The 22,451-nt window shown below is 30.7% G+C and overlaps 1 protein-coding gene across 2 annotated transcripts in view; it reads left to right on the top strand.

Moving 5' to 3' along the window:
* LOC145292118 (inositol polyphosphate 5-phosphatase OCRL-like) overlaps window positions 1–22,451 on the top strand; it is a 161,547-nt gene that overhangs the window by 115,632 nt on the left and 23,464 nt on the right. For both annotated transcript variants that reach the window (XM_080138224.1, XM_080138223.1), the window contains 6 exons: window positions 6,503–6,573; window positions 9,214–9,325; window positions 11,125–11,234; window positions 11,505–11,640; window positions 13,366–13,476; window positions 21,498–21,566. In XM_080138224.1, the coding sequence (XP_079994350.1) occupies window positions 6,503–6,573; window positions 9,214–9,325; window positions 11,125–11,234; window positions 11,505–11,640; window positions 13,366–13,476; window positions 21,498–21,566 (609 nt within the window). The remainder of the gene's footprint in view (window positions 1–6,502; window positions 6,574–9,213; window positions 9,326–11,124; window positions 11,235–11,504; window positions 11,641–13,365; window positions 13,477–21,497; window positions 21,567–22,451) is intronic.

Below are 22,451 nucleotides of genomic sequence, written 5' to 3'. Positions count from 1 at the left end.
TTTTTTTTTTTTTTTTTATGCTCTACACCCGGGCAACGATGAGCACGCAGGCTAGTTTTACATAAACTGTCTAGAAGATTCCTATTATAGCACAACCCTTATTCTGCATAACTGCCCTTTGCTGTAAACATTTTGAACTTACTGGAGACAATAGAAAAGAATTCCAGATGATGCAGTTTTAAACTGCTTTAAGATACAAATATAATATATATATATATACTAGCAGGTCACCTGGCTGTAAAATATGCATGAATATTATATTTTAATTTATGTAGAATTCTCATCTATTATAAGCAGAAATACTGTAGGTATCATACTCAAGCTGAGATCGAAATAAAAATCTAAAGGCAGTGAGTCAAGTATGATAACCATTAGGCTAGCTTGACAAGATTTTTGAAAAGTGTTTTCAAACCTACCATTCATGCATGCGCATTCGTGAAGCAAACAGATGAAAATCTTATGACTCCCCAATTTTTCAATTTTGACTCCTTAACAGCCTTTTTTCCAGATGAAACCCAATTAAAAACTTCTCCACACGTCTGAATACCCTATATACCAAATTTCAAGTCTGTAGATCAAAACTTTGTTCAGTATGTAGGTTGAGAAATGTCCTCACATACGCACACACACACATTCTCATAAATATATATATATATAGAGAGAGAGAGAGAGATAAAATCTAGGATTGTTTTTTTTTCTACTACAATTCTCCTTACTAGACAATCAACACTGCTATTTTCTTTTTTTATATACACAATTAACTATATTGCTTGACTCTAACATTCAATCATAACCGTAGATGCTATTTTTTTTGTTTTTTACTTTAGTTGGTTTTGTAACAGGTCGTCCACTTTTCCATGTTTTTTTTTTAAATTTTCATTTTACTTAGAATTCTTTCTCGTACCCAACCTAAAAAATACAATCCCTGACCAAAATAAATTAACATTTACAGTTAGCATTGTTTTTTCTTTTTGTTTGTTTTTTTTTTACACAGGAATCACCACTTCTCAAGACCCGGAGGCCACTCGAGCTTAAGGGTTAATGGGTATACATTAGTCAATGTGATTTGAGCATAATAAACATAAGTACTGGGAATTTTGTAAATTGGATTACTTAGGGGGGGGGGGCGGTTCATACAGAACTTGTTTACATTGGACTTGAAGACAATCAGATTGTAGTCAGCTGGAAAGCAGGTAATCAGAAGAGAGTTCCACAGGCGTGCACTTCTAAGAAAGAAGCTTTGTTCATGGAATCTACATTTACATTTAGGCACAGATAAAGAGTGGGGAAATTATTGATAGTGGTTTCAGCTAGACGAGTGTTTTTTGTGAAAGTTTAGTGAGGGGGACCATAGAATGAAGCTCAGCTGAGCATTTGCCATGAAAATAATGATTCTCCTTACCAGACACTCAACAATGCTATTTTCTTTGTTTTTTTTTTCTTTACACAACTATAATGCTTGACTCTAACATTAAATCATAACCATAAATTGACATTTTATCTACTTCAAATTCTTCTTGTGTGTGATTTTGAAGCCTTTAAACTATCTATTCCTTACTTTTTGCGAAGTGTGTGCATGTGTGAGTTTGTGCGTGTGTACATCAGTGTGTTTCTGGGTGTGTGTCTGTGCGTGTTTGTGTTTATTTTTGTGTATGTGTTTTTTCTGTGTGGGCATAAGTTTGTTTATGTATGTCCTTGTGTTTTTGTGTGTGCGTATTGTTTGTACGTGTGTGTGTGCGTGTGTTTTTTGCACAGTTATGTGCATTTTTGTGTTTGCATGTGTGCAGTTTTGTGTGTGCGTGTATGTGTTTTTTTGGTTTGTGCTCCCGTGTGTGTTTTGTTTTTTGTGTGCATATGTTTTTTTCCCTGTGTGAGTGTTTTTTGTTTGTGCTTCTGTGTGTGTTTGCGTGTGTGCGTGCATATGTGTGTTTCTTTCTCTGTGTGTATTTTTGTGTCCACACGCATCTCTGAGATACAAATCAATCTAATACTGGTATCAACCACACTCAAGCACAGCAATGCATGGCCGGACAGGTACAGCTAGTATATAATAAAGATGAAAAATCTAATATATAAAAGGCTACATGTCTGTCTGTCTCCATATTTTCAAACTCTATCTCCTCTGAAACTAAAAGTTGCAGACACCGCTAGGGGCCTTAATTGATTGGATATATTACGGGCCACTCTTCTATGGGTTTTTAGCTGGTTAAAATAGTTTTCAAGGGGTCAAAAAAAGGGTCAAAATTGAAAAAATCGTTATACATTTTGTACATTCGTCTTAGTTTATTTTAATTTTTAATCAGTTCATATGCATGTTACGTTGGTACAGTGGTAAAATCACCAACTTAGAATACTACAGTTTTGCTTTCAGTTGAAATCACGACTCTGTAATAATCTTAACAAATTAAAATATATTTAAGTGTATTTTACGACTGGGCAACCCCCCCCCTCTCCCTAGTGAGGAACAAAAGTTATATATAACTTTATTATATCATCAGAACAATAAGGAAAAGTTAAGGGGAAAATTAATAATAAAAAAACTCTTTAGGCTATGGCATTTCGAAACTAAATGCTTCTTATCAGACAAGGAGAAATGGCCAGAATTATACAAAATGTAAATATAGAAAAAAAACTGGCTTAAAACATTTAGATATGGAATGAGAATAAAGGAATAGGATAATATGGTAAATAGCAATTAAAAGTAGATGCAACATATAACGGTAAATAGGAGAGGTAGTATATCTCCATAGATGATTTTCCTACTTTTATTTCACTCTCGTTTTTTTTTGTTTTTGTTTTTTTGATTGTTTTTAAAATTTCTCTTGAATTTCAATTTTCTAAAGTTTTTCTCTAAAATCGGATCTGAAATCTGTATTTTGTATTTTTGTTTGTGTTTTTGTTTTTTGGATTTTTATGTTTTTGTGTTTTTGTGTTTTTGTGTTTTGGATGTGCTCAACCTTTGTTTTAATTACAGATTTTCCTTCTTGGATTTTATTTAACAAGAACATGACCTTGCCGGCTTTTTGGTATTATTTTTTTTACTGACCTCCTTTTCTGGAAGTGGTCTGATATATGCCTTTTGTCTGATACACCAAATTTTATATCCCAATATAAATTTCTTGATGAGATTGAAACCTACCAATTTTTAAAAATTCCACTAATTACCTTCCTGTTTTGAGAATTCCTACTTGGATCTTTCCATTTTCACATCAATCCACAAGGTTATGCTATACTTTTCAAATAGTTTCTGGATTTATGAGGATTATACTAAGACTTGATGCTCCACAAATTTTATTTTACCTCGTGTTTGTAAACAATCGCCATATTCTTCACTTTCTGAACCATAAACTAAAGACTTCACTGGAACTTGCATCATTTTACTTTTATATTATACTAGCAATCGGTGCCCCGCGTTGCCCAGGTGTTTTGAAGTGTATGCTGAGGGAAAAAAAAACGGTCAATTTTTTTAAACTTTGACCCCTATTATGACCTCTTAACATTTATTGTTTAGGGATCAAGTAAAGTTAATAAGATAGATCCATGTCCAAGGAATCTATATATAAAATATCACGTGTTCAGACCTTAAATTGTAGGAGGAGTTTGGTAGAGTTCTCAAAGGTCTAATTGTTGAATATTGACCACTTAATCGCCAAATTTCTGTTGAAAACCTATCACATCGATTTTCCCAAATCTCAGTACCCTGTATATCAAATTTCGAATCTGTAGGCTTAAAATTGACAGAGTTTTAGCGTAGGGAAATGCACACAGACGCACAGACACACAGACACTATCACTTATACATATATATAAACATAAACATCATATATATAAGGATAATAGTACGCCATATATATAACAAAAGACCATTATTTACTGAAGTGAAAGGAAAACCCGGGGGAACTTTACCCAAAAATAAATCTATATTTTTTTGTGTGTATTGATAGTCTGGTACTTATCCAGTTTAGTGACGACATTAAAAAATGGAAATATTGAAAAAAAATTTTTATTGTACGTAACTGTTATAGACTGAAGTTCTCCGAAAAAAAATTTCACTTCATTTGATCAAGTAGTTTTTTTTTTACAGCGAAAAACAATGATTTACCATGGCTACGTCAACGTGGCCATTTTGGAAATGTTATTGCAGGCCCAGGAATTCCTCAAGGGCAGGTGACTGCCGTACATAGCAGAATACCTCCATTTTAGGCCAATCTAGCCCTTTTTCCCCCCACCAGAATGAGATTTTTTTTTTTTTTTTTTTTTTGCGAAGACAGATGCCATTTTTGGGGTGTTTTTTTTTTTTTTTTAATTTGTAACAGAAGTAAATAAACGAAGTTTCGAAGTTATCCATGCGTGTCCAACTGAGCATGTTTCGAAAATAATCTCGTATAAAAATTCTTCAATTCTTTGCATTCTTCAATTTCTTTGCATATTCAATAGTATTCTTATTTAAAAAAAAAGAAAACGCAAAAAAATTGCAGATTTAAAAAAAAAGAAAGAAAAAAAACGTAAAAAAATTGCAGATGTGTTGTGCGCATCTCAATATGGCGAGAAAAAAAAGGCTAGATTGCGAAATTTGGCCTAAAATGGAGGTATTCTGCTAGGTACATTTCCAAAATGGCCACGTTGACGTCGTCGTGATAAATAATTGTTTTTCGCTGTAAGAACAAAACTACTTGATCAAATGAAGTGAAATTTTTTTTCGGAGAACTTCAGTCTATAACAGTTACGTACAATAAAAATTTTTTTCAATATTTCCATTTTTTAATGTCGTCACTAAACTGTATAAGTATCGATAGTCTTATCAACACCCCTTTTTTCTATTTATTTAAAAAGAAAATACAACTTTATACAAATTCCCTATTAGTTTTTTTTTCGGTTCTCTTATACGATGATCATCTTTATTTAACTATTACGTGTAATTATATTCATACAGATATTCTATATGATTTATATTTGCGTAATATTTGCGCAGAAATGAAGAAAATCAAATTTACTGTGTATTTATCGTGTTGCCATAACAACGTGACGTAGCCAAGGACGGTAGTGGACGTGAGTGTGTGTGCGTGTGTGCGCGTGTTTTTGTGCTGTATTGTTTGTAGTAGTAGTAGTACTAATAATCTGTCCAGCGTTTGCTTTCCTGTTGTGTGAATGGCGGACGTTGAGTCGGAGGTTGGATTGTGATGTCTGTAAGTTTCGTATTTTTGTAATTTGTAAATGGCAAGTTAGAAAAAAATTAAACCCTTCCAAGATGGACAATAAATAAGACCAAAATATTTTATGGTAAAGTTAAGAGCGTAAGAACTATACTTTTTTAGGAGATGTGATTATTGGATTAACCAATCAGAAATCGTCTGTGGCACACACATCTCTGTTTTTATAGATATATAGAAGATTATTTTAAGTTTTGAATTTACTTTGAACACTTTTTTAATCCCATTTTTCTCCACTTTCAGATTGTTTTATTTTTTATTTTTATTTTTTTAAATCTATTTTTTATCTATTTATATATTTCCGTCTCCCCTGTTTGCTATTTCTGTCTCCTCTCCTTTTTTCTCCACTTTCTCTTCTATCCTCCCTATTTTTTTCCTTCTTCTATTATTGGATCTTCTTTAGTGTTACTGTTTCATAGTGACCTATAATTTTTTTTTGTACTATTACCTACATATATATTACCCCTCCTATTTACCCTTATGTGTTGTACTTATTTTTTGTTATTTTTTACCATTTTATCCTATTCCTTCATTCTCATTTCATATCTAAATGTTATTAAGCCAGTTTTTTTTTATATTTGCATTTTGTATAATTCTAGCTCTTTTCTGACAAGAAACATATAGCTTTGAAATGCCATGGTCTCTGAAGAGTTTCTTTCATTAAATTTTCAATTAAACCTTTCCTTATTATTCTGCTGATATAATAAAGTTATATATAACTCTTATTCCTCATCTTTCATTTTGATTTTATTGCTTGCTCCTCTTAGTAGTGTTGAGCTTTTCTCATCTTGATAAGTTTTGCCTTGTCAAAGATTTACTATTATATTATCTCTCGCGCTCTCATATATATATATATATATATATATATATATATATATATATATATATATATATATATATATATATATATATAAACTACATATATTGCTCAGGAATTTTTCCAATTTGTTTTGCTTTAAAAAAATTTTACCAAATATAAAAAGAAAAAGTAGATTTTGAAAGTTAAATTTAATTATTGCAGCAATGTTTAGTCATTAAATTATTAATTGGACCAAATCCTTATAAAATTATAACTAATCGTATTAAAGTAATGTTTTAATTTTTTATTAATAAAATGTTTAGATGTAACTAGATTCCAAAGCTTTCAATCTTTAAACACATGAAGATTTGCTAAGGATTTTTTCAAGTGGTGAAAGGATTTTCTGAAATGTTGTCATTTTTAAAAAAAAAAAACCTTTCCAGGGTTTCTCAAGTTTTTATCCTTTGTTTTTGACATTGTCGTTCTCTTTCAGGATTATCGAGATATCAGTTCTCATCTCCGTTTTCGTCAGTTTGTTCCCCACCTCTCTATGGATGATCATGAGTAAGTGTTTTTTGTTTTTTTAACACTTCCTTTTTTTTTTTTTTTTTTACTAATATCTTTGCTTTTTCCTTTTTCTGCAATAAATAATTACAAAACTATTATGATGCATATGGAAAATTTTTTTCTTAAATAAAACCATTTCATATTCTTTCAATTATTTCTAATATTTTACCAATCTTCCTCTTGGGTATTTCTTTTTTTTTATTGGAATCTTTTGAGATGAGTAATTTATTTATCCTCATCTCTATATTTGTTGTTGTTTCACCACATTTCGGCTTACTCATCTGCTGACCTTCTTCAGGTGGTTAACCGCAACGAGATAGAAATGCTGAGTCTTGTAACTGTATCTTCAGTAATTACTGCCTTCCATAGTTGTTGTCTCACCACGTTTTGGCCTAGGATTGAAACTGCTATCTTCAGGCAATGCTCACCTGAGCCGTAGAGACTTAATGCCTCTATCCACTGCATCACGGACCTTGGAGGGTGATCAAGGTTGGATTTTTTGGTCTTATAAATCCAAGTTTTCGTTTTTATCTGTAAATGGTTGTCTACGGTTCCAAGTGAGCATTGTCTGAAGATAATGGTTTCAATTCTACCCAAAGCAAGCCAGAGGATTAGTTGGCCAAAACATAGTGAGATAACAACAACTATGGAAGGCAGTAATTACTGAAGATGCAGTTAAGAGACTCTGCCTTCCTATCCCATCATGGTTAATCACTTGAAGAAGGCCAAAGGATAAGTTGTCTGAGAGGTGGTGAAATAACAACTATGAAGTCTGCAAACAAATAAATATAAAAATAACTCATCTTGTTTGGTACATAATCTAATGTTTCATTTCTTAGCCAAGACCAAATATCCTTGACTCAATAAGACACATTTTTAAATGCTGATAAGTAAAAAATCAAAGATGGCTAATAAGTGTGTGTTGATTTTCTGAATGTTTGTAAAATGTACTGATTTCATTTAATAAATTTTTTGTGAAATTACGTATTTACCCATTCATGTGTGACAGACTAATAAAAATACTGTTACACACTTATGAGTGATAGACCAACGAAAACGCTATTATTACAAACTCAGTCATAGTTGTGGTATTCACCCTGGGTCGGTTCAGCCGACTCTTTCCAACAAGTTCACCACATCCTGAAAATTGGCTGACAAGACACAGTGATTCAAGGCTGCTTCTGTTATGAGTGCAAGCTATTCACAGTTCCAACGATGGAAATTGTAAAAGTAAGGGGCCCAGAATCAGTCCAGCATCCTGTTTTACTGTCCTGAGCCAGGTTTTGAGTTGACCACTGCAATGTTTCTTCCAACCTGGTGGTGGAGCTGGATCGATGCTGGAAGAAACATTGTGGTGATCAACTCAAAACCCATAAAACTGTCATTACAAAGTTAAATGTGACAGAACAGTGAAAATGTAATTACAATTAACCCGACAGACTAACAAAAATTCTATTATAGATTGTCAAAGTGATCTTTGGATACAACATGTTTTAGATGTGTCCATTGGATTTGTATTTTTAATAATGAAAATACTATTTCAAATTGAAACCTGGATGGCAAAATCAAATATTTAAAAGTTTTCAGAAGTAAACGGTGTCAATTCTTCATTTGAAGATCTTGCTGCATTACGTTCTTTTTATCAATCTGGAAACTCCAAAAATATGATATTCCTCTACTTAGTTTATTATAATTGTTCATATATTTTTTTTAATATTTATCATTTTTCATGTAAATTTAAATAATTTGCATTCAATTTCACATTGATTTTTATAATTTATTTTACTTGATTATATTCAAAAAACTATTTCACATTCAATATTATTTCTGTAAAAATGTTTCTATAGATGAACATAGTTTTTAAAAATAAAAATGAAAATCAGTTTATGGATATTCTTATTTATTATACTTAAAAATATATTTTACTTTCAATATTAATTATTTCTGTAAAAATCAGTTTACGGATATTCTTGTGTTTTCATATACATTTTCAGTGAGGGTGGTCAAATTAACTACCACCCTTTAATACTGGGAACTTTCAAAACTGGAACTCATTTGGATGGGTAATACACAATTGTGTCAATTTTAAGTTCAATTTACTTACGATAAACTCACTTTTCTTTTTAAATGTAAAATTTTGTTGTAAAAACCAATGTACAAATGCTAAGAAATATTCGAATTATATTTTGATAAGACATAAAAATAGACAAAAGTTATAGCCTGTTGACTTAGAACAAGTTCTCTATGCCAAGCTTCTAGTAAGTTGTATTGTGGTGACTAATGTCTATTAATCCTTAACTGTGCATTGAATCGATACCATAATACTTAGTTTGCTGTACCTTATCATAACAAAGGTCCATACAAAATTTTAGTTAGATCAGCTTAGTAGTTTCCAAAAAAAAGTGGAAGAGGCAGGCAGATAGATAAAAGAAATGTAATATAGATGGTCAAAGTTGTGTACTACTTTTCACAATTCAATGGCAAGCTGTTAGACTATATATTGCTTCACAATAAGTAATCCAGATATTTGCTAAAATTTAATTAAAATAAGGCCAAAAAAATTTCAAATAATTGTTATAGGTAAAAATTGCAGTAATTAATGACTTATTTTCTTTCGACAATTTTTTTCTTTATCAGAATAATTTTCTGGATTGGTGATTTGAATTACCGGATATCAGACATCGACATTCTTGAAGTGAAGAAATACATTGACAACAAAATGTACAACAAACTTATTCAATTTGATCAAGTAAGTTTTTAAATCGGTTCTTGTACAGAATTTTCCCAACAAAACAAAAATAAAGAAAAATCTATATCATGTACATATCTGTAATGAAACAAAAATATCATATTCCAAAAATTATGTAAATTGATCAAGTAGTTTTATTTTAAAATAAGAAAATCAAATTTTATGAGGATTTAAGACATGATTGTTTCACCTGTCATTTTGAAAGACAAAGGGAGATAACTCGACAATATTTTATGCTAACTAGATTTAATTCCCATTAATTGCTTAAAAATGATTTTCTTTCATCTGTAATCTTGACTGTTAATGGTTATTGTTCAGAAGTTGGCTGCTCGAGACATTCACTGAAGATAACCTCTACTGGTATCCATTTCTGAAATCACCCATAGAAGAACCTGGACATTGTTCTTCCCACTCAATGAGTTTTATTTTCTTCAAACAAAGAGAATATCTCTTGGGTGGTTTGCCAACCAAGTGCTCCAATGGACGCCCGATAGAAAAAGAAGAGGAAAATCAAAGATGAACTGAAAGAAAACTATTGAGAGAGATTTGATTGTGACAGGAAGAAATTGAAGGGACGTTGTGGATTTTGCTTCACATTGAAAACAATGGTATACTTTGACTGCCTCATGCGTCACAAGATGTGAGAGTTCCTAAGTCTGTTTTTTTCTTAACTGTTAAATCACATTTATACACCAATTCTCGGATAATAAAGTTAAGTAATTTTAGCCTGATTAGTACTTCAGTGAGTAGCCATTTTGTAATACCAGATGTTGTCGGCAAACACTTCACGCAAGTGTATAAACAGTTACCATTGTTACGAGGGGTATAATCAATCACATACTAGCATCCTGTCAGTCTATCGGTTCTGGGTTAAGCATCATGCCTAACAGCTTTTAGACTTAGAAGAGAACTTTGTGCTTGTCCAAAATTCATTTTATGTTAAAAAACAAAACTAAAGAAAAATATGTAAGATGTGTGTACCCCTGACAAAAAGAAAATATATTCTAAAACTAACATAAATTGATCAAGTAGTTTTATTTATTTATATAGAAAATCATTTGAGTTTTTTTAATGCATCCCTCTTCCTCATATCAACAATGACTTTCTAAAATCTCATAAGTTTGAATTATTTGGAGTTTTCTCCCTTGTTTTCAGTTTATTTCCAAGATGGTGTTGCAATATCATCATGATTTGTTAAGCCACAAAATTTGATTTTCTTTAAAAAAAAACAAAAAAACTACTTGATCAATTTGTTATTTTAGGTGTGTGGTATTTTCTTTCTATCATGGGTATGTACTTTATACTAATTTTTTTTTCTTTTCTTTTTTTAATATAGAGGGAATTTATGACAAGCACCACAATAAATATTTTGATATTAACTTGTCTTAACAGTTAAATCATATTACACACTGGTTCGCATTCAATCATTGAAGTTAATCAACTTAAGCCTGCTTAGTTGCTTCAACAAGTAACCATTTTCAGCAACATATTGGTCTTATCACAGGAGTGGTTCAGTCTATTGGTTCTGCATTAAGTATCTCTTCTAACAATCTTTAGACTTAGGAGAGAACTTAATTTTTTTAAATTTATTTTTTAGTATTGCTTGAATATTTAATATTTGTTCGCATTATTAACATTTTGTGACTCCTATGTAACTTGGAAAAATGTTTTGATTTGAAATTAATAAAGGGAGACAACTTGTATGCACAAAGGAAAAGAATGTTAAATTTTTCTTTCTTTTTTTAAGAATTTCCTTAAACAAAAAAAAATTTTTTATTCTTTATTTTCATTGCTTGCAGCTTTACAGACAGCTCGGACATAGTGACGTCTTTGAGAATTTTTTTGAAGGGGAAGTAAACTTTAAACCAACCTACAAATATGATCCAGGTACTGACAATTGGGATTCAAGGTTAGAATTCATTTTCTTCCTCCTCCCCCTTCTCCATTGTTTTCTGAAGTGCAAATCTTTCAAAATGTTTATCAAAATTTTCATTATCTTGCCTTTTGAAACTCACTCGATAATAACTCATAAATTCTCTTTTATGTAGATTTTGTTTTTCTTGCTTTAAAAAAAGCAATTAATGTCATTCTTTTAATTGTCCATACTTATTCAGTTTAAATATTTGCTATTAAAAGTTACTATTACATAATTTAATACTATTGAATATTTTAAATGCAGTGAAAAAAGTCGAATTCCTGCCTGGTGTGACCGAATCTTATGGAAAGGGAGTTGTGTGTGCCAAACTTCTTACCAATCTCATAATGAATTGAAGATCAGTGATCACAAACCTGTCAGTGCAAGTTTTAATGTTGGGGTAAGTGAATTTTATATATCCTTGTGAATAAATATATATATATATATATATATATATATATATATATATATATATATATATATAATACAATCATGAAGGGAAGACGAAAATTCATGATAAAAACATTTAAAATAAAATTAATGGGGTGAAGAGAATAAAAATGGGAAAAAAATGGGGGATTCAGCTGATCGGTTTCACCCTCGCTTTATCAAAGCTGAGGGATTTGAGTGAAAAAAAAAAGAAAGACACAAATGGGAATTGAAATTATGTACAGATAAAAATAATGTTATGTTATGTATGGGGAAAAAAAAATTAGGGAAAGCAACTGAAATACGTTATATTGCTCGAAGATCCTAGAGACTAATCACGCTCAAACCTAAGAGGCATTCCTTCTGTTTTCAGAGGGAAGACCTTCTCAACCGAACAGGAACCGTCTCTAAGATCTTTAAGTAGAATGATGAGTGAGCACGACTCAAGATTGTAAAAGAGTTTGTGTTAAAGTTCACTGCATAAGACGAGTTTTTTTATAAGGTGGTTAGTAATTGAAGACCCGTATGTATTGGCAATTATGTCTGTTGTTTGGTATATCATATATATATATATATATATATATATATATATATATATATATAAAATTTTATTAAACATTCCGAAGTCACAAAAGTATTCACTTAATTCACTTTCATATTGTCTTATTACTTTGTTTTACATGTTTCAATCGATGGCGTAAATATACCAAGCAAATCATCAGAGATTTACACGAGTTCCTCAGGAAAAAAAAATAGTGTTTTTTTGTTTGCTTGTTTTTTTTCTCTTGCATTGAAAAAGATATGTAATGTTAAAATGAATTGGAAACTTTCAGAAAGTATAAAAGAAAAGATAAAACAAACATAAAAACCTTTCTAAAATTAATTATTACCAGTGATTGCTCACTGCTAACAATAAGTGCTATTCCCTGGATTTTGTAGTGATGAGACTCATCAGATTATCACTACTCTCTACTTCTTTTGATATTCATTGCAAATCATTTTGCATTATTGCAACAACTGTTTACCATTGATTTCTTACCGATAATAACACTTTTTTTTTTTTTTAATTTGAGTGGCAATAAGTCTCGCAAAGATTCCAGTGTGCTCTTCACCCTTTCAACCTTTGACGTTACCACTTTTGTTTTTATGCTTAGATTATGTGATTTGTAACAGTTTCAGTTACCTTGGATTCTTTCTCTATATATTTTTTTACTCTTATTCGCCCCCCCCCCCAAACAAGGTATGTTGCCACTTGAATGTAAAGGGGTTACTATTTAGGACCATATATACAGAGGACACTATGTAAGGAGTTGAGCAGTGAGATGTTTGTTCATATTACATTTAAATTTCTACATGTTAGTACAGCTAGGCAAGCAGGAAACGGGGGGGGGGGGGGGGTGATTCAAAGTCTAGCAGTTTGAGGAAAGAAACTATTAGAGTAGAAAGCTTTCCAGCATCTAAGGACCACGGCAGTGAAGTGGTAGGATTTTGCTGATTATTGGGTTAGTTAGGGTATTTACCTCAAGTAGGTAAGAGTTGTTATGGGCATTTGTCACACAATCTTCAGGAATTGTAGTCAGGAATAGGTCAAGAAGTGAAGCTTGCTGATCTTCATTATTTGGGACGCTGATCAGGATTGTGACAGCCTGTGTAAGGGAATGAGATATTTATTATTTTCTTTTTTGTTCTATTTTAGCTAAAAGTGATTGATCAAGAGAAATCCAAGAAGGTTTATGAAGATATTATGAAGCGATTGGATAGAATTGAGAATGAATATTTACCCCAAGTGAAGATTGACATCACGGACGTAAGTATCATGGTCATAAGATATATGTATTTGAAATTTTAAGGAGTTCTGACTTCATGGGTCATTTAGATATTTGGCACATAGTGTAACGTAGAAATTCAGGACAACTCCCATATATAGTTATAACATTCACGCTGTTAATCTGGATTTTGATATATATCTATAGATATATAAAAATGTAATTCTTGGTTCGTTCAAAGTGAATAAAACCATATTTCTATGTTACCAATTTAATTGAAATTTTCAGAAAATTTATCTGTAAAGTCAAGGAATGTTTGCATGTTATTAAAATAAATTAAGATCGCAAATTATAAAAAATATATTAAAGAAAATAAAAATATTTTTCGTAACTGCGAGACTGTCCGCCATTTCATTTCCGGTAGAAATGAGCCTTTCACGTGCACCACACGTTGACGACTTTCGAATTACAACATTTATCTATTTAATAGATGGGTAAAAAAAAAAAAAAAAAAAATCCCTATTTTTTAAATTATATATATATATATATATATATTTTTTTTTTGTACTTTTAACCTTACAATTGAATAAAAAAAACATATCATAAAACTTTAATTAAACTTGGAAATACGATTTAAAAAATAGCACGGATCGGTAAGTGCACTAGCACCATTTGTTTATCTTAATTTTTTATTTTTAAAAGCTTTCTAGGCGAAGCCTACCTAAAATAAATTTGTCTATTTCTTAATTTCTTGTGTTATTGAAAAAAAAAAAAAAAAAAAAAAAAAAGCATCCCGGAATTTTGATAAAATTTTCCATTAAGGCGCGTCTCACGTTCGTATATAACAAAATACTTTCCTGGCGAAGCCTACCTAAAATAAATTTGTCTAATTCTTAATTTCTTATGTTATTGGAGAAAAAAAAAAAAGAAGGTAAATATGAAGAATTACTCCACCCTCGAAAATTCCTTTAAAATTACCACTTATAGGTTTTCGGGGTCGCTGAAAACGAAAATAACGTTTATAATTAAGGCAAACGAGTAGTTTCCAAGATATGAAGAAATGTTAGTTTAAAAAAGTGAAGGATCACTTTTCCATAATAATTTAACGTAAAATGATCACCCACTTTGTGGCCACGATTTTGGTGGGGGGTGGGGGGGCTTCCTTTCTACCCTTGGAAAATCCTTTAAAATTACCTGTTTAAATTGGTTGGAGGGATGGGGGGTGTTTTGGCGGCCGCGGCTGCCCCCCCCCCCACACACACACATAGAAAAATGCCCCTCTCTCAGGTGCCCAGAAAGTGGGTGCTCATTCTAAGTTAAATTTACATTGAAAAGTGATTTCTTCATATCATGAAAACTTTCTTTTTGCGACGGAAACAGTTTGCAGATTCGTTTTTAGTACACTGAAATCTACAATAAAATATTTCGTTATATACGAACATGAGACGGGCCTTAAAGTAAAATAATACCAGATTTTTGGGGCAGATTTGCCGTTTAGTTGTATAATATCCTCAAACCAGGTAATCACTAAAAGGGACTCTTAAAAGTCATCATCTGTATCAAGCAAAAGTTTAAAACCACTGATTATATGTCCGCCTACGTCACAGTAACATATATTGAGTGAGTTCCTAACAGTATTTTGTATAGTTTTTTAGTTTAAACTCATTTTCCCAAAATTTCCCCAAACTTAACGTGTTCGATACAGTCTGCCGCCATTTGTATTTTTCAAATATACCGATAAACACTGCATGTTTTTGAACCGATTAAACATTACATTACATAAAAACACTACAATCTTATCCAGTTAGGTAGAACATTTACTTTTCTTGCCTTTGATAACATTTATTTGTTATATATTTATTTTTTGACAACTTCTTTGTATCTGTGTTTAGTAATACAAACCCTTTTCATTTAATGTAACGTTTAGTCGGCTTGAAAAACAGTGTTTATCGGTGTATTTGAAAGATACAAATGGTGGCAGTCACTGTTGATTACGTTAAGTTTGAGAAAGTGAGTTAAAACTAAAAAGCTATACAAAATACTGTCACAAACCCACCGATTATGTCAGCCTATATCATGGTAACATATATTCAGTGGGTTTTTGACACTGTATTGTATAGTTTTTAGTTTTCAACTTACTTTCCCAAACTTAACGTATTCAACAGAGTCTGCAATCATTTGTGTTTTTCCAGCCAATTAAACATTTTTACATTACATAAAAACACTAAACAATTATCCAGTTAGGTAGAAACGTAACTTACCTTTGCTTTCATTTATTTGTTTTTGGACAACATTTTCGAATCTGTATATAGTAACCCCCCCCCCCATCACTAAATATTAATTACTCACATTTTTGTATACAGAAAACAAAAAAAAAAAAAAACATTTAGCGTTTCAACATTTTTGCTACGTTCAGCCATGATTGACAGTAATCTCGAGGATCAGGATCCAATTCTGCAAGAGTACCATCATTTTTTTTTTTTTTTTTTTTTTTTTTTTTTTATTACTTTTTGGAGTGGATTGCTGTACTAAGAATATAAGAAACAGGCATTTTCTTTTTTTATTAGAATTTTCCATTACACCAAATTGAGCCACAGCAACACGTGACAGGGTACACCTAGTACTATTATATATATATATATATATATACTAGTAGGTCGCCTGGCATTGCTCAGTCATAAAATATAAATATTATATTCTTGGAGATTTCTTATTATAGAGCCAATTCTCTATTGCTTATTATTCAATATATAGTAAGGATTTCAAAAGTTATAAAACATATGACTTGGGTACCATTCACTAGAATCGAAATCAGAACGTTTAGAGCTCCAGCCTTAGTCATTACTGACAGATGAAAATGGAATGTTAAAAATCAAATAAATGTTTGATTTTGCACATGTGCAAAAATAACAGCAGGAGTAATGTTTCTATTTGACTTACTTAAGTCAACTGTTTTGTTTTCAATTTTGACTCCTTAGTAGACATTTTTTTCATTTAAAAACCTAATCGAAAGTGTGCTACAGGTCCAGGTATTCTGCATATCAAATTTCTATTCTGTAGGTCAAATATTCATAGAGAAGTTTAGGAAAGACTTTTCGCGCACACACTGACAAGGTCACTTATATATATGTGTGTGTGTATATATATATATATATATATATATAAATAAATATTTCTGTGTGCTAGAACGTTTTCCTCTTAAATTCTACACAATTATGCAGAATGTAAAAACTATGCATAAATAGAATTAATTCTGATAGTGAAATGAAACCGATCATCTAATAAGAAACCATAAAAAATGAATGAGTAATTAATGAATGTTCGTTTTTCAGAGAAAAAAGCAAATTAGTTAACCTTCATGTAGTCGCTCATGACTGAGTATATTAAGAAGTTCATTTTAATAATTTTTAAATAGAAAAAGTAGGCTTTTAATATCAATGTCAGAGTAAGAAAAAACTCAACTTTATAGGTGACTAGCATTTCAACATGGCGTTGCCCAGGTGTTTGGAGGTGTATGCTGAGCAAAAAAAAAAAAAAAAAGTGGTAGTAGGAAGGCAGGCTCGGACCCGTACCGCAAGGAGGAAAAGAACGGAAAAAATCTGACGTCTTTACTGTTACGACCACCACCAAACCGGAAGTGGTGTAGGTTTAAATTAAGGCTAGACAATCGAAAGGAGAGGATGACTTTCGAAAATATCGGTGAAAAAAAAGCGACCCCTCCCTCCCCCTGTAGAAAAGTGCCCAGTTGAAGGTGAAGATATTAATGATTTTAGCCAATTTTTCGATATTTGTCATCTGCAAGGTCGAACTTCAAAACGATACTGATCTTGAGAAAATCTGTCGCCTCTGTCAAAAGTGTTGGGCAGACATGCAAAAATACATACATACATACATTTATATATTAGTAACTAAAAATTTTCGACCCAAACCGATAAAAAAGCTTGTCCTATCTTTGAATACCCTTTATGTAAAATTTCAAATGTTTAGAACAGAAATTGTCCGAGTAATTTGGTAGAGACCGCAGAGCTCAATTTTTTTTTTTAACTTTGACCCATATTATGACCCCTTAACATTTATTGTTTTGGGCTCAATCAAGTTATTAAGTTAAATCCATGTCCAAGGAATCTATATCTAAAATTTCAAGTATTTAGACCCAAAATTGTCGGAGGAGTTTGGTAGAGTTTTCAAAGGTCAAATCGTTGAACTTTGACCCCTTAACAGCCAAATAGGGGTCAAAGTTAAAAAAATTTACCCCTTTTTTTTTTTTTTTGTTCAACATACACCTCTAAATACCCAGGCAATGCCAGGCACCCATGCTAGTATAGATATATATATAGATAGATAGACTAATCGCTTAAACAAAAATATATACGTATACATAAATATATATGGAAACAATTTTTGTTTACTGTAAAGATTTTACGCAAATATTATGCAAGTATAAATCATGTAGAATATCTGCATGAATATAATTACACGTAATAGTTTACTAAAGATGATCATCCCATAAGAAAACCGAAAAAATTAATAGGGAATTAATTAAAATGAATGTTTAAAAGAGTATGCAAATTAGCTAGATCTTTTGCTAGTGAATGCATTTCCACAACCCATATATAATAAAATTGTATTTTCTTTTTAAATAAATAGAAAAGAGGGTTTTAATATGAATATAATACACAAAAAAGAAAAACGGATTTATAGGAGTATAGATTAAACAAGTTTTAATATATTAATAAAATGAATCAGTATTTTTCAAACGTGTTCAATATAAATTAGAACTTGAAAATATTGAACTTGGCAGGCATAAGTCAACTAAACATGTTACACATGCACAAATATGCATTTATACCGTTAACATTTTTAAAGTTTTTATATGCGTATGAACTTTAGCCCAGATGGCAGTGAATAATGTTGGAGAGCTATGTTTTTGTTTTGATTTCAGCTGATAACATCCAAGTCACATTTAAAAATTTTTTTTTTTTTACTTTTGAAATCACTACTATATATTAGGTACAATATAATAATGAATGGAGTATTGGCTCTTCAATAAAGAAATCTTCATAATTTAAAATATCATATTTTATGACCAAGCATCGTCGGATGGCCTGCTAATATGTATGTAAAAGTGACCTTGTATTTTTTCAAATTCTTCTGTTAATTTTTGGTCTACTTACTTGAAACTTGATATATAGGGGATTTGGATATGTAGAACAAACTCAATTTGATTTTTAGCCAGTAAAAATAGGTGCTGAGGTCAAAACTGAAAAATTGGATTTGGGCAGATGTAATTTGAATTAAAGTGTTACTCTACGTATGTGCAAATATACATTTATATGTTAAAGTTGGTTAATTTTTAAAGTTTTTATATCCGTCTGTCGTTAGCTCAGATGGTAAGAAATAATACTGGAGTGCTATAAGTTTTGGTTTTAATTCTATAATTTGTTATTGATTTCCTTTGAAGAGAAAGTATGAATTTTAGTAACTCCATGGATTAAGGATAAAATCTCTACTGTATTCCTGTTTTGAATACTTGATGATCCAATAAATTTTGTAAATTTTAATTTTTCATCATATAAATCCCTTTGTTTATATGTGTGTATATTAGTGGCCTGGTAAGGCCACAGGGAAGACAACCGAAGCAGCAAAATTGAAGCTGACCTGCAGGACATTATATATACAAATGTAGGCAAATTATGGCATATTTTATTGGTTTGAAAAAATAGTTTTTTTTTTACCAATTGTCATAAAATTTTAGCCATAGAATAGTATTATAATCTTCAAAAAGTCTGCAGTTTCATATAGTTTCATCCCATAGAACCAAAAATATGAGCATTTCAATATTTAATTTGGTTACCAGTATATATATATTCATATATATATATATACACACACACATATATATATACCACCTTTTTTGTTAATTTTATAAGTTCCATATCTCAGCAACTATTGATCAGAATTTAACAAATGAAGGCTCATTATAAAGGTAATGACCTGAATTATGTAGTGGGCTATGTGAAATTTTCCCTTAAGGTTGCACATTAAGAGGATCATCCATCGTCCAGAGCCTATTTTTGGCACTTTTTTTACAGCCATAAAATGTCTCAATCATAGTCATTTGTTTTCCTAGTTTTGCATATGAATTACAAAATATCTGATATTTCCACAAAACCTCTGGCCTTGATGGAGGGGAGACTAAAACTTGCTGTTCTGGTTTCAAATGATCTGAAATAACGGCAAGGGAAGACTAAATTCCAAATATTTCTCATATGTTATATATCCCCTCTTTGGTTTTCATACATAAAGTAAATTTCATAGTGTATAAGGATCATTTGATACTGGAGATATTCATAACCGTACCCTATTTCCAAAAGAGGGGAGACATATGAGAAATATTTGGAATGAAGACTCCCCTTGCTGTTATTTCAGATCATTTGAAACCATAGCAGCAAGTTTTAGTCTCCCTTCTGTCAGGGCCAGAGGTTTTGGGGAAATATATATATATATATGGCAGAGTTGGAACTGATACTGATTGTAGTATCATAATGACTTATTTTATTACTTATGTATTATTGATAGCATGACAAAAAACGAAGGGAGGAACAATGTACATTTGTAACAGTTATAAGTACATTTGTAAACTTTCTCAAATGCAATAATCTATTTAAACAGATCCAACACTTTGTCTTAAGTTGATCACATCTTTTGTCTAAATGAATTGATACAACAATTTGAAAAATCCATGAATGATATTTAACTAAAAATCCTAATTTTTTTTTTTTTTTTTTTTTTTTTTTTTTGGTCATTTTAATATACTTAAAATGAAAACATGCTACTTGGTTTCTGTAAAGCCTCTCTCTAAAATCAAACGGTCATTATTATTTAAAAAAAAAAAAATTTGAGAATCCTTTAAAAATCCTGTTTAAAATTTTGGTGCTTATACATTTAGGAACACAAGTGAAAATCGCAATTCCAAATAAATAAAAAAGAAAACTTTTTGATATACTTATGTATCAGGCAAAAATAGATATCTCTAGCAAAAATTATTGAGTAGAATTTTAGTTAAAAATAGAAATCAATTTTATATTTTATTGATCAGCCAATGATAAGAGCAGCAAGACGAGATATGTCAGTCTGTCATTTAACCAAATAATAATGTATAATAGATCGGCAAAATACAAAACTGATTTTTCTTTTTAATTGAAACTCTAATCGATATTTTTTTCTAATTTTTGGTGAGAATACTTATTTTTACATGATACATAAGTATATCAAGGAGTTTTTATGTGGAATATGATTTTCACTTATGTCCCACTGGATCTATAATAATAAATACAAATCTGAATAAATTAAAATATCATTAAGCGTATTTTACAACCAGGTAACGCCAGGCGGTATGCTAGTAATAATATAAAAATAAGCGCTTCTACATTATTGAGATGAGATTTTGTAGTCAATAAATGGAGTTTTCAGATAAAAAACAATGGTTTCAACTGTTTGTTTCTCAATTTCAATAAGTTACAATGGTAGCTTCCAAATTATGCAGTCAAAATTACCTGAATATTACTGAATTATTAAAAAAAAACAACTTGTGTTAACAGGTGAAAAATTGCCGCCATTTTGTTTAAATTAAAATGGAAAATTACCTCCCCCTTTGAACTCTCCTGTCTTATGATCGTTTTCATCCAATTCTATTTTTATTTTCTTTAATAAATTATTAATAATAATATCGATTTTTGTAATTTTGGATATAATCATCTTAAAAATATGAGGAATACATAGGTACCATTGTTTTCATGTGAAATTCAATATTATGATTTCCGAAATTTTGTCCCAATAGTGTAAAAGCACCTAAAATACGAATATTTACAGAATTTTATACTTAAGTAAGTTCTTTATAATATAATTTGTTATTGATTTTCTCTGAAGAGAAAAGTATGAATTTTAGTAACTCCATGGATTAAGAAAAAAAGCATGCAAATTTATTTTTACGGGGATTAGTATGAATAGTTCTCTGCCTCTGCAAAATGTTGTAAAATCTTTATTTTGTTTCTATTTTCAGTTCACGTTTGAAGATGTGAAGTTCTTTGAATCGCAAAAACAAAAATTGATTGTAGCAAACATTGGACAGGTGAGATATGTAATTTATAAAACTTCAAAAAAATTAACAAGAGTTGATCTGTTTTAATAATATAAATGTAACTTTTAATATTTTTCTTTTGTCTATTCTTCATTTTCATTGCCACAACTCTCGCCAAGAGTGGGTTGAGTTGACTGCCATCATGCTTTGATGATTTTTGAACTCGCTAGGACATAATTGTGATTCGTCTATTGTGGTCTAATCTAAGTTCAAGATTCCCTCTAACAGTAGAGAGATATGTCCCATCTTTTTGGGAGAGAAAATATCAAAAAAGGTGTTCGTCTAGAAATCCCCTGTATTAAAAAAAGATACAAAAATCTTTACAATGTCTGTACCTATGATGGAATGAAAAAATTACATTAAAAAAAATCACGTAAATTGATTAAGTAGTTTTATTTTCATAAAGAAGTTCATTTTTAAATGATTTAAAGCCATTAATGGTAAGGCTGGGCTTGCAAATTTGAATTGTGGAGTTATCTGTCTTTGTTTCTTCAAGATGGTGGTGCAAGACAGCTCCTTGATTTTCTTAGTTTAACATAAAACTACTTCATCAATTTATGTGATTTTTGGAATATGAGTTTCATTCTGTCATAGGTACATACATCATACTGATTTTTTTTTTATACCCACATCATATAGAATATGTTTTGTTTAATATAGAGGCAATTCTGGATAGATTATCAGTGATTGGCTTTCATTCATAGTTAATACTTAAAGAGTTAGAGCATGTCCAATAAAAATTCTAGTTGAGGATGACTCAGTGAAATTTAGTTATAGTTTTGAATTTGGGAAATTAATACTATTTGGACCAGTTTTTCAAGATGACCAGATGTGTTTTCTGATGTTTTTACGAACCTTTTGTCTTTTTAGATGGTC

This window comes from Euprymna scolopes, chromosome 13 (genome assembly GCF_053919585.1).
Source record: "Euprymna scolopes isolate OS-2025 chromosome 13, ASM5391958v1, whole genome shotgun sequence".
NCBI classification, from domain to species: Eukaryota; Metazoa; Mollusca; class Cephalopoda; order Sepiida; family Sepiolidae; genus Euprymna; species Euprymna scolopes.
This window is presented reverse-complemented; position numbering and strand designations above follow the sequence as displayed.